The sequence below is a fragment of the Xiphias gladius genome, chromosome 7 (genome assembly GCF_016859285.1).
Source record: "Xiphias gladius isolate SHS-SW01 ecotype Sanya breed wild chromosome 7, ASM1685928v1, whole genome shotgun sequence".
NCBI classification, from domain to species: domain Eukaryota; kingdom Metazoa; phylum Chordata; class Actinopteri; order Istiophoriformes; family Xiphiidae; genus Xiphias; species Xiphias gladius.
In genome coordinates, this window is record NC_053406.1 from 15,335,417 (window position 1) to 15,349,096 (window position 13,680).

Genomic DNA, 13,680 nt, shown 5'->3' on the forward strand with positions numbered 1-13,680 from the left:
AAACAGAGCAATGGGCTGAGAAGTCGTGCACAACTGCAATGTCTGCACAACAGTTCATGATGTGAAAATCATGCAGCCTTACACATGAGGTCAAATAAAGCATCTGTCTGTATTGTCAAAAGGGAGGAGAAGCTGGACTGTTATGTGAGACAGAAATATGTCAGTTTTTTCGTCAGTTTTTGACTTTCTTTGATATCAACCTTAACCATTTCCATGGGATTTCCTTCTTTTTTCTTTCTTTCTTATCTTCCTTCATTCTTCATTATTTCTTTGTAGGCCATTGACCTTCTATACAGCCGAGAGCTACACACTTGCCAAGACTTTCTGACACTGAACCAATTTAGCTTTTCAGATATAAAGTTTCAGGTATGGCGTGGTGTTGATATGACATCCAATTTACCCATATAAAAACATCTTCCATTGTCACGAAGCATTAACGTCCTCAAAATCACTGTAACGTTTTTAACATTCAAATGCTCAACGGTAGGCAGGTCGGTTGTCCTGCACTGAGTAAGAAAAGGAGTTTGGAAAACAGTTATTAAGTTATTCAGTTCTGTTGATTTAGTGTGAACAGATGATGCTTGCATTTACTTGCTTGACTTCATAATAGCTGAAAAAAGACGCTATAAGGAACTGAATCCAATAATCACAAGGGAAATGTTACCACAGTGAGCTGAATAGGCACTTGCCATGATATGTTACGATGTCTGTGCGTTAAGATATGTTTCAGTAATCAACAGTAACATGACAAGGCACCAGCTACTGGCTTTTTCTGGATCTTTCAACTACACCACATGGTCCTCATCAGTGAGCATTTCAGAACGGATGAAAAGTCCTGAAAATGCTGTGAATGAAACCGTAACAGCCTCTGAGCTTGCATGGCAACAGATCCATCTCCACGGCAGCGGAGCAAACTCCATCTGCCCATGAGGCCTGTGTAATACGGCTGAAGGTTCCAGAAAGGCGAGGTTGGGATTGTTTTGTCCAGCTACTGTTTCTGGTCAGGAAGGAGCTTTCATGTTTATCTACAGTTGTATGCAACAAGTCACATGGAGATATATTTATGCTAATATGTTGTATTATTTGTATTATAATCACTATATTTGAACAGCTATTTATACTGTTACTGAAGTCCATCTGCAACTCAAGAGAACTTGCCTCACTCTATTGTTTTAAAACTCCACTGTCTGATCATCGTTTGGTTCTTATGGCTCATTTAAATTGCACAAGTGTATTATTAACTTTTTTCTAACAAACCTTGGTCAGCATTTGTTGTTTTTAAATCTATTTGTATTACACATAGTGACTCGAATCACTGTCGATGAACAGTTACCCGTTTTAAGATAGAAGACACTCTGTAATGTGTGTTGTCTAACCTTTATATATAAGGAATCACAGGGTGTGTCAGAGGAACAGACATACAAAGCACAGTTTTACATATATTGTGAGATATTAAAACATATTGTGTAACATCTTGAACACTATTTGCCCCTACATGGCTTTATTTTATTAAAAAGTGTAAGCGAATACACTGTGTTGGTTTAATGAACTGCTCATTGTGCGTGAACAAAAAAGTAAAGGTGCAAAGCTGCTTTACTTTTTCGAAAACACTCAGAGCACCATGTCAGTCAAAAATGTATTGCTACAGTGAGGTGAACACATCCCACTTTTGTGCATTTTATTTTTTCTACTGGGAAAATTGGGAAAAAATAAATAATTGTTTATTGTTTGTGGGCAATATTTTCCAGAACCTTTGGTCCATGAGGCCAATTCTGCAGCCATTGTATATTTTTTAAAATGCACGGTAATCAATCTCAAAATGAGGTTTTAAGTTAATTTTTGGAGAAACTGGTCCTTCAGACTCATGAGGCGCTATGAAAAAAAAAAAAAAAAGAGTAGAGAGAACAACGTAAATACCATAAATATGCCCAGAGGTCAGCAGGTCCCTCTCTGTTACATCCAGTGCAAAAGTCTAAGTCAAAGTTCAAGATATGCCACCTTGATGCCTAAGTTTAGTTCAGTATGTAGCCAAGCAGTCTGTCTCTTTTCTCTCTCCCTCCGGCTCCATCTCTCATCTTCAGAACGCAACCCAGAAGGACTTCACTCGTGGCCTCACTCGTGTTTTTTAAAGTCTTTCCTGAATTTGATCACAAAAGAAGACCCCTGCAATAAAAATAAGAACTGGGATTAGGCAGAGAGACTCAACTCGACCTTCAGGAGGAAAGTTGAAACTAAAACTAGTTTTAAATAGCAAGTCAATGACAGATAGCTGTGCTTAGATCAGCACAAACCATTCATTATCATCCACTTCAGTGTACATGGAAAAAAAAAATGTCTCTGATTGAAGTCGCCACAGAGCCGTGAGTGAGGATTGACTTCCCTGTGTGGAAAGTCAAAACTTAATCAGACTCTAGTGGTGACTTCATTGCATTTCTGTGGAAAAGTTCAATGTAAAATGACAGAAAAGAGGTTATAGTTTCAAATCATGAGCAGAAAAATGCTGTATCAGTGACAATTTCACCACTTTGTTTTCAGCTTGTCAGTCATGATGACAGCAAAATAAAACTTCAGAAATCGAAAGGAACTAGAATATCAAAAATCACATTATTTGTTACTTGCAAATTGTGGTTTACTTATTTAATTGCAATGTTTTTATTTAATTCTTGACTTTCTTTGATATCATCCTTAACGATTTCCATGGGATTTCCTTCTTTTTTCTTTCTTTCTTATCTTCTGTCTTTCTTCATTATTTCTTTGTAGGCCATTGACCTTCTATATAGCCAAGAGCTACACACTTGCCAAGACTTTCTGACACTGAACCAATTCTGCTTGGGCCGACTAAAACGGGACTAAATTGAGATAAAGAGAATCCAAAGTGATGAAAGTGCCACGAATTCCTAAAGGTCTGGCTTTTGTAGTTAGAGTTCAGTATAGAGGAGTGTTGCTGTGGAGCGGCCAGAGAGAGGCAGAGGCAGAGAGCACTCGTGACACTAACACTAAACACCAAAGCACAGCCGAAGAGTCAGTTACTTTTACTTACACAGATACCACTGCACTCACTCACTGCAGAGTTTACTTCTTCTTCCCGCCTAATGACATATTTTCAGTTTTTTTCTTCTGTGCCTCATTGAACAAAAGACACACCTTTATGTTAGCAAGTGGTTTGATGCGTGTGTGTATGCATGTGTGTCCATGTTTGTGGGTGTATGTGTGTGAGCCCACCATGTGAAGCAAATTGCATAACTGATAATAGTGTTTTGTAGCCCCAGGTAAAAAGGTTAAATGACACTGTGCAAGTCAACTTGAATTTATTATTATTTTTTTTTTTAGCTTTTTCTCGCTGCAGTTAGCATGTATTACTGCCAGTGTTTAAACCCCTTACATTGTGATCTCCGTTTAAATTCCCCAAGCAAATTGGCATGTTTGCAAACTCGCAAATTGGCATGTTTGCAAACTGGCAAATTGGCATGTTTGCAAACTGGCAAATTGGCATGTTTGCAAACTGGCAAATTGGCATGTTTGCGACCATAAAGAAGAGTCACTTTTAGCTTTGTTTACTGTATGTGTGCGCAGGATCGAACCACTCTTATTCCCAGCCTCATTAGGGGCATTCCCTCAGGTCACAATATAAAGTTTTCGCTGTTTTCACTGTAGAAGTCACACAAAAAAAGAAAAAAAAGAAAAAAAAGTCATAACAACAATAATGCTCCGATTTTGTGATTATTTTACTAGAACTAAAGTGTAAGAATTTCATTCAGATTCGACTTCTTCAATCTACTGAACTTCATGGTGCTTGTAGCATTACATTTCTAAATTCAAAAGCACAAGCTTATATCAAAAGTTCAACATCTTGGGAAAATAATATTTTCTGGCAGAGAATTAGTAAAAATGTACTTTTAAAAATGTCATTTTGCTATTTAATGGGGGGTTATGTACACGACTATTCCTTGACTTGGACCAGTAACTTCCTGGAGTCTATGCTGGTTGCTTCAGGGGTCTAAGGATAGAAATTTTTGTATGTAAAAGATATATAACTAAAACTGAATTGACTTGACTTGCCTGCAACTAGTCAGAGCCAAGAAATAGTATGGCACAAGACCCCCCAAAATTGTCAAACTTCAGTTTTTGTACAGATTAAACAAACAAGTGTTAATTAGTAAACTTTAGAGGTGCTAATAGGTAGATTTTGTTTGATTTTGCTATTCTTTGACAGTGCAATGCTACCTGTTTCCCTGTGTTTCTAGTCTTTATGCTAAGCTAATCGAACTGGCTGCTGGCTGAAGCCTTACACTCTGTGTACACAGGAGGCCTAGCATGAGCAGCATGTTATCAGAGCAGTAGCAGCAGCTTCAGTACTCCCTCTGTGTCTTTGCAGGACGTAGCCAGACACACCACTGAGTGTAGATCACCCAATCTTTGGCAGCGCTCAGAGCCCCGCACACAATCACAGTCATTATTTGTGTTAAAGAGAAGAAAATAGATTTGAAGCATAAAAAATTCACTGAGAATTTTGACAAATGTGGAATATTGGCTAGAATTTAACATAAAGATGTGTAGGTTTGAGCTAAGCTTGACCGTGCATCGTGCCCACCCACTCCCAAAACCCCACCCACTCATAGATAAATAGATAGATTGATAGAATAGGTTCTACCTCTGTCATGGCATCATCAATCTGTTTGAGCTCCTCATAGTGGTCACGAGAGTCTCTCAAAGGTTGAACCATGATCTCCTCAATCTGAGGGAAAAGCTGTTGGAAAACACCACAGTATGAACCTTACCTGTTAATCAAAGAGAGCGTGTTTGAAATAGGCACACATCCGTGAGGACATAGTTCTACCTTCATGACTGTTTCAAACATTGGAATGAGGACAAACTTGATGAATCCAATTTGAGCAGTGGGTTTAGTGACTTTGTCTCTGTCCATGAAGGGAGCCACTGGGAGACCCTCAGACTTCTCCCTGTCACTCTGGAAAGCACATAAGGGGAAATATTGTCATTTGATCCATTGTGCTGAGTCCTTCCTTCAAGAAGACGACATTAGATCATGGATTTAGGGGTAAAAGTGAAGGCTTTAGTTGGGGTCACCTGCATGAAGTACTCCTCCAGTAGACAGTCCACCCATGGCTCGGCTACCTCAGTTGGCCTCACCTCGTTGGAAATATCACAGCACTTGATCAAAACCATCTTCAGCTGAAAACACAAACATGCACATGTACAACACAGAAACTACAGTACAAAGAATCCTATTCATCATTACAGTAACACACACAGATCTGTATTTCTGTGACTGCTTTCCCAAATACACTTACAAATACAATCCCTTTGGCTTCTGCTGATTACAGCACACACAATGGATAAGGACCCATTTGTTTTGAGGTCAGATCTTGTATGCACAGGACAGTAAATAGCTGGATGTCAGGCGGAGATGCAATGTGATCTTGTAGGCATAATGTATACATACACATGTCACATGCTCTTCATTGGTGAAGTCGAAGTTGTCCACTTTTTGCTTAAAGGAGTCTAGTATCTCCCCGTGTCTGGCCATGTCAGTGGCCAGAATGAGGGTGATTATTGCCTGAAAATATATCAGCAAGATCAAAGCTTGTATGAAAGGTTTGCATGCCATTTGCTTACATTTAAGTCATAAACTCAAAACAGTCTTCAGATTAATTGTCATGAAAAGTTCCTTGGATACCTCTGTCCTTACTTAAGCACTACACTGCTTAGAAATTAGGGTTTTAACTGCACATTTCACCTGACGGATCAGTTTGAAAGCCTCAGGATCCACATTTGCAAAGATATTGCACTCAGGAAGAGAAAGGATTTGGAAGGCCACAGCACAGTGATGGTTCTCCAGCGGAGATATGTCATTGTAGCGCACTGCCAGCTCTGTGCGGGCATTGATTTGGTACCTGATAGGTGGATGACAAATGATGAATGAGGGATTGCTAGTATTTTCTCATGGAGTTTCCCTGATAAGAGAGGTCCTCGCCTGCCCAAAACTCCCACCAACACCAACAACATGATAATCTGAATCAGCGTGTTTTCATACCAGAACTCTCACCATGCTGAACTAGTTTCACAGTTCATCGACAACAGTGTTTCGCAGAGGATGTCAAAACATACTGGGGGTCAATGGGCATCTTCACTGCTCTAACTGTCAACACCCCTACAGACAGGATAATGAGTCTTACGTGTTGTTGTAGCCGGGGTGGTCCAGGTCATGACACACTGCAGCTGTCATTAAAATGCCCATATCTGTGAGAGTCAGCTTCTCCTGGACAACAATGTAAAGAAATGGTGTTATCAGAAAATGCAAAACGTTCAGTCTGGAAATTCATTGTTGTGTTTAGCCATTCAGAACTTAACCTAATCTGTCAATTACTTTGCAAAAATTGCCAGTTAAATGGTGGATAATTCACTTGATTGATGTCCTAGACGTGCATGAACACACCCCATACTCAAAAACATACAGTTTACCTGTAGGTTGCAGAGGTGAATCATGCCATACATCATCTGGCTAACACAGAAGCAGTGACGAAAGTTGTGGAAGGGGTTGTTACGGTAGTTCTCCTGAATTGCCAACTAGAGGACAGAGAATTATTCATTCAGTGTGCTCGCTGCAGAATCTTAAATCTAAGGTCTTTCTGACCTTTTGATTTTTTTGTAATCTGTGTCAGAACAATGAAACTCCTCTTAGCCAGACCTCTGCTTTAATGTTAATATCTTGTGTGAAATCTGGACCATGTGCATTGCAGTGTATAGTATGTCCTTTATTGCTCTAACTTTACCAGCCAGCGTTTGAGTGTGATGGGGTTCATGTTGAATTCCTTCACTAGCCCCAAGTCATGGTACATGTACTCCAGACAGCTCAGCATCTGCAGCAACAAAGAAAGAGAAAGGAAATCAGTCATTCGGATAACATGGGATGATAATGACTAAATAGAGTTGAGTGGCGATATCAACGAACCTCATTGTGTTCCCAGTGCCAGACGTCAAATGTTGGCTTCTTCAGCGCCTCAACAGTCTCCTGAGACAGTGTGTACTGTATATGCCAAATAGAAAAAAGTCGTCACAACATGAAAAGAAGCTTTAGATAGTCAGAAATTAGTTTTGTCTAATAGTGCAGAAAGGATCTATCACAGTGGACATACCTTTGGGTAATTAGGGACGTCTCGTCTAGGAGTGACCTTCTTCCCATCGTCTGAGAAGTTGTACTTGCACGGACAGTTTACTCTGAGGAAGGAAGAGAAAAAGCTTGAGGAATTTTATTTGATTATGATATTACATTTGAAATTTAGTATCTATGGCTGTGGTATTGTCAGGAGTATAGTGGTCTTAGGTCTAACTACATTTCACCTGCCACCAACTCTTGAAGTCATCTCATCTCGTAGCTTCTTCAGATCATTTTTACACTTCTCAATCTCCACCACTTTCAAGCCCTCCACTGAAACACAATGACAAGTAAAATGTTTCCACTGGAATCGTTTCATGACGTATTGATATCACTGCTTGTAGTGCTTTGAAATAGGGTTTCCTGTAAGATCCTCTCAGATACACTGTAGAAAATGTACCACTCACATTCCACTCTCTTCTCCAGCATGGCTAGCCTGTTGGTGACCTCGGTCTTCAACTCATTGATGCGAAAGGCTCTATGAGAGAAGAGCGAATCACAGGGATAGAAATGATATAATATAATAAGAAGATAATGACATAATAAAACTGGAATGGGACAAAATGCAAAATGAATGACAAAGGTGAAAGAACTTGTTGTTTAGTATAACTCGCCTCCATTGGTTGCAGCATGTATTACCAATGAAATGCACCAGTGTCTGGTATGTGTGTGAGTTATGTGTAAGGGTGGGGAAGGGTAGGCCACAGCCATGACATAACATAAACAACTGAGGTGTTACCTGCTGAACTGCTCAGCCACCTGGGACAACACGTTCTGAAACATGTCCTCCTTCTCTGCAGACATAAATGCAATGTGTATTTATGTATAAATCATTGTCAACAGCAGTCGCGTTGTCAGGTTTGGGATTTTCAAACTCATTGTTACTTTCACAGATGTGTTGCTGATGCATGAATGTATGTGTTAGTTAGCTTGTTTGAGTAAAGGACAACACAGACAGTTTACCTCCAAGCTGACCAGTGGACAGAGGGACAACTTTGTACAAAGAGCTGTGAGGACAATAGATGTGCAATTATTATTATTCCTAATTACCAACATCGCCCTAAAAATATCTTTACAGTGATTTTTTAGAAATATTTACAGTCATATCCTTTTAAGTTTTCAAACCCCTATAAAGAGTTGACAAAACAATCTCACCACACAGCTCACTGAGTACCTGATCTGCTAATATGATTGAAAGCTCCTGAGCAGTTACTCAATGAACTTGTGGTGAGACTGTTTTTTCAACTACTGTTTCCGAGGTCAAAAATGAAACCTCGATCTCAATTTATAAAGACTGAAAAAACCAACAAACAAACAAAGCCTCTGAAATGGGGCAGAGATTTTGAAAAAGATGACGTAAGTGCAATGTTATCATGTGTTTCTATACAAATACAATATTATAATGCAGGTATGTTACTTTGGAGAGTTGGTGGGCATGGTGGGATCTATGGAGACCAAGGCACCTTCTGGGTCCACCATCATGATGGCAGTGTTCCTGCCGTGAAAGGATGAGAGGAAAAATGAGAAAAGTTGAACCACCTTAGTTGTAACCAATCCCCTTTAACTTTTACACTATTTCTTGAACAATAAATTTTTTTTTGAAAATAAAGTTATTTGGACTTTTGTTCCCAGGAGCGAGACAATGTTTAATATGACATTAGAGTGAAACTCTAATATTTTATATCTTATTTTATGCTATGAAAGTTATTTATAATAAAAAAAAAAATTATAGTATACACATCCTTGTTTCTACTGGGCTAATTTTTGGCATTTACAATATTTTGTTATTCATTATTATATAATTAGATCAAAGCGCGCTATTTGCAGTTAAACCTTCCTCTTCAGATTGCAGAGGGACAGAGAAGGAGGGAAACATACCAACTGCAAGAGCTGCGTATAAAAAGTTTATCTTCCTTAATAAAGGCAGATGACTACTAAATCTGGTTTCTAACATTGTCTGCTTTGATGTTCATGACTAATGGAATACGTTTGTCTGATAATTACACACACAAGTGCTCCTTGTATGTCAGTCCATGTGCACCTCCTCAACATGTTTTTGTATCTCTATTTATCATAGTGTGCCATGACCGCATGATAGTCTTGCTGTGTTGTTTGATATTTTTGTGCAGTTTTTAATGAGCAAACAAATAGACAAGCCAGGAAAACAAAACAACAAACCTGGGAATGTTAGATGAGGAACACAGAAGCTCCTTGATGTCACATGGACTGCAGTGACGACTGAACAGCACCTGTGAGATACACGGAGCTCTTTTGGTAATTTCTTAATTTAGTTTTAATTTACAGACATATGATGGAAAATGATGGCTTCAGATTTATAATGAATGAATTGGTTTTTTTGCAATGTTGTCACTTGGTACTGGTATTAATTACTGACATGTCACATGTGCACTCTGTGTCTGTATGGTTTCCAAAGGCACACCTGCACATAAACAGCTGCTATTTAAGGCCTCGGTGTTCAGACGGGGTAGGAAGGTGATCAAATTTCATGTGTTTTTTAGACAACCGAGTCACATGGGAGCCTAAAGTAAGGGGTGGTTTTTTTTTAAGGCTGAATAAGGTCAAGTCAGCAGAGAGACCGTTGTGGGAAAGAAAAGGACAGCTGGAGTGTGAAAGTTCATGGAGGTCTTGAAGACAGCAACATTATCCACGCCTGTCATGCGAAAACAAATCAACTCAGTTTACAAGACTCAGTGCACTGCATGACCTGTATACAGTGTGCAAAATCTGTCTACAAGGGTTTATAGCCATTTATAGCAAGAGTGGGCGCATGTACGCTAAGAAAAAAATGTGATCTTACATCTTGAAGCGAGCAGGTGTAGCAGACAAACATTCAGACACGGGCCGTGGGCTCGGGCCTCTTGAACAGACATGTGTCATCGCCAGCTCTGTACTTGAAGCACACTACATCACCAGATGAGCAAGTGTTTCATTTATCTCTATCTCAGTATGTTTGGAATGCTGAAACACGAAACCCGAGCCTGAAGCCATTTGCCACGACTATTTAAACGATCAAAAAACTTTTGGTCTCTTGTCGTTATTGATTAAAAAGCTGAAATAAGTGAGTGTTATACTTAATTTTGCATTCCACATCTTTTCTTTTCTTTTTTTTATTTTATTAGTGGCTTAATTGCTGCTTCTATAAACCTAAGTGTGACGAAATACGTAAAGATCTAAATCCATAATTTCACTCATACCCCGAGCTGTTAACAACAGGTGTTTGGTTCTGTCAGTAACACCTGTAGGGAAACTGCTCTGCATCACCGTCTAATTTTAGCTAGTCCCCAGGTGAGTTTAGTCCACGGGGTTTAGTCCACGGGGAATACTTGTGAGTCAAGAAGGTGAATTAAAAACTGGACCATTTAATTGCCATAGTTAAATTTGTTCAAGGTTGCTGATTTTAATTAAACTCCTTTATCAACCCTGATTCATGTCTTAAAATAGTTCTAACAGTGACAATTATTAACATATGTTTGTTTTTTTTCTCCCATAAACAACCCATGTAACAGAAATTAAAAGCTTTAATTGTGATTTCTTTTCTGCAGGTTGACACATAATCCATGCGCAAACACAGTAATGATTAATATAAGAAATAATCTAAGTGTTTTCAATGTCTGTACTGTATATCTATTTTTACAATAAGTGTCACAGAATACAGTTAACATCTTTATAACCACATTATTGAAACATTGAATCTGTATATTGTAAAGCTGTACCTTAAATTTGTATATATCCAATGTATCCAAACCTTAATGAATCCATATTTACTGGCACTTTTACTAGCAAAACTGTTTTACATTTCTATGAAACTCATTAACTTCTTTTTCAGACTGGCCCATTTCAGACAACCCACGTTACACCTCTAATAAAATGGGGACACTGAACATGATTTTAGCAATGTAAACAATAAAAGAGACCCACGAATCAAAATATTTCCACTGGAATTGGACCTACCTTTTGCACCTTCCCATCCACATCTAGGTAAATGGTTTTGGGGGCATAGGAGGAGGAGCTGGAGCCCATGTCGACCTCCCTCTCCTCTCTTACACACCTGCAGAGATTCTGGCTTGGAGCCCTGACTGACAAACCTGAAGAGCCCACGATCAGGGTCTTTTCCCGAGGTAAACAACACTGGGTAAACAAATAAGTGGAGAACACACATTTTTTCAGTATATTCATTCAGGTGCGGCTAAGTTTAATGCCTCATAAAAACAATAAAACATGACATAAGAAAATAAAAAAACATCAGCAAATGAAGCAAAATTAATTACATAATTCTCATGTTTTTGCCGTTGCCAATCTCCAACAATTAAAAACACAACAGGAGTACAAATGCAAAACATTACCAAGGAAAATGTAAACTCATGTACAAAACATGATAGATAAACTGGCTCCACGATGCAATCAAGTAGTAAAACATTCACCTTCAATAAAAAAGAAAACATGATTATATATATTTATACATATAGTACATTTAAAAAAATCAAAGTCAAATTAATTTATGAAAAGCAACAGCACATCTGTTAAACTCACAGTGTCAGCGATGCAGCTTCCCCTGTGGAGACTGGAGGTAATGTCCCAGGTGCTGAGGATGCAGCTGACTCACATGCAGACACTCTCAGACACAAATGCACCTACGCAAAGGGAACGCTATGGGGTAGAGAGAGAGAGGCTGTGGATGATTGAGAAGGTGAGGAAGGGTATGTGTGTGGGAGCCAGAGAGGGTATGGAGTACTACGAATATAACTGGCACTCTTACTGGTTGCCATGGGACTGTTACTATGGAAAAAAAAAAAAAAACAACCCTAACATCTTAAGTGGTGCAGGGCTTTTACCTATGCTGACCACAGACGTCTTATCTACCTTAGACTGGTTCACTGTATCTCATAGGAAAAACACATAAAGGCATTATGGCTTTATCAGATACTGAATATAACTTGTTTACTAAACAGCTATCTGATTGAAACATGGCTACAGAATTATATTATACCTGTGTTCTTCTGAAAACAGCAATCATTATTTGCCCAAAAGGCACACAGTGCACAAACAAAACACTGATTAGAGCACTCAACAATACATGAAAATTATATATTATACGGGGGACTCCACTTCTAACTAAGGGGGCCCCTAATTTCGAGTGGCTTTGTTCTTTCTGTCAGCCAGTGATTTGCATGAGTGCTGCATTTATATTGACATGTGTGTGTGTGAAAGTGCGTTATGTTCATTTGATATGTATTTGTGTTTGTTTTCTATGTATGTGTGTGTGTGTGTGTGTGTGTGTGTGTGTGTGTTTGTGTGTGTGTGTGTGTGTGTGTGTGTGTGTGTGTGTGTGTGTGTGTGTGTGTGTGTGTGTGTGTGTGTGTGTGTGTGTGTGTCTGTTACCCTCCGCAGTCTGCTCATCCACTCCACTGTTGAGAACAGGTCTAGCAGATGGTTTGGTCAGATGCGTTCAGCAAAACACTTGAAGAGATTTCAGAGTGTATTTTATTTTTGGCATGAATTTATAATTGAGCAAGGACAATAACATATATATATATATATATATATATATATATATATATATATATATATGTCAGAACACATGTTCTAATAACATGTAGCATATTTCAGACACTGTTAAAAGATTTAAAGTCTAGATGTGTTTCATGCCAACGCAATCCTATGTATGTAGCCCAAGATCAAAAACTTGTCTCACTGGGCTTCACAGTGTGTACAAGACACAACAACCTCTGTCTTTAGACCCTCGATTTGAAGAAGAAATACTTCACAAAAATCCTTAAAGGGAAAAAAAGGGAGAAGCCTCCGGAAGACTAACGGAGGAAGGATTTCTCTTCCACAACAGCAGTGGTGGGAGAAGTACTCAGATCCTTTACTCAACTAAAAGTAGCAATACTTATTGCAATTGAAAAATCCTGCAACATTCTGCAACATTACATAAGTATTATCAGCAAAATACCCATTCTGCAGAAAAATGTTATTGATATATTATGTATTACAATATTAAATCGTTAATACTGATGCATCAGTGTGTGAGAAGCATGTTACAGCTGCAGCAGGTTGAGGTGGAGCTCGTTTGAACTGCTTTATATACAGTTAGATATTCCAGTCTGGTGGTTCCCAACCTAGGGGGTGGGCTCCTCCAAAGGGTCACAAGATACATCTGAAGGGCTGCTAAATAATGATTCAAAAGGAAGCAAAGAAAAATAAACAAAGTGCTGCCCCACAAACCTGCATTGATTTTTGACTTTTTCTCAAGATTGTTGGAATATATTAACTTTTTGGGCCTCAAACAGTTTTTTAAATGAAACCATTTGAGAAGCCAGCAAGGTACAGACATCTGAAACATGATGAAGGGCCCACGACTAGGGGGAACCACTGGTTTAATCTTTAATTAAGCAATTTGTTTTATAAACTTATTATATGTTTTAATGTGATATTGTAATATGAAAAGTAACCAGTAAATGTATCTGGCAATTAAATGTGGTTGA

The 13,680-nt window shown here is 38.7% G+C and overlaps 1 protein-coding gene across 1 annotated transcript; it reads right to left on the reverse strand.

Moving 5' to 3' along the window:
- Positions 1-3,072: 3,072 nt before the first annotated feature.
- pde9al (phosphodiesterase 9A like) lies at positions 3,073-11,215 on the reverse strand. Its single transcript, XM_040131143.1, has 18 exons — positions 11,147-11,215; positions 9,353-9,423; positions 8,592-8,669; positions 8,138-8,181; positions 7,914-7,968; positions 7,582-7,652; positions 7,360-7,447; positions 7,155-7,257; positions 6,971-7,045; positions 6,792-6,878; positions 6,481-6,585; positions 6,195-6,277; positions 5,756-5,912; positions 5,462-5,575; positions 5,086-5,190; positions 4,838-4,966; positions 4,652-4,747; positions 3,073-3,123 (listed from the first exon to the last, which is right to left on the reverse strand). Exons 1-18 carry the CDS (start codon positions 11,213-11,215, stop codon positions 3,073-3,075), a joined length of 1,581 nt encoding a protein of 526 aa, XP_039987077.1.
- Positions 11,216-13,680: the final 2,465 nt, after the last annotated feature.

Bases quoted from the DNA above. Each gene is read 5' to 3' on its own strand.
- pde9al (XM_040131143.1), bottom strand. From the start codon at position 11,215: ATGGGCTCCAGCTCCTCCTCCTATGCCCCCAAAACCATTTACCTAGAT. The intron at 8,182-8,591 runs GTAACATACCTG...TTGTCCTCACAG, and splicing joins ATGCCCACCAACTCTCCAAA to CTCTTTGTACAAAGTTGTCC. The intron at 5,576-5,755 runs GTGAAATGTGCA...ATATATTTTCAG, and splicing joins CTTTCAAACTGATCCGTCAG to GCAATAATCACCCTCATTCT.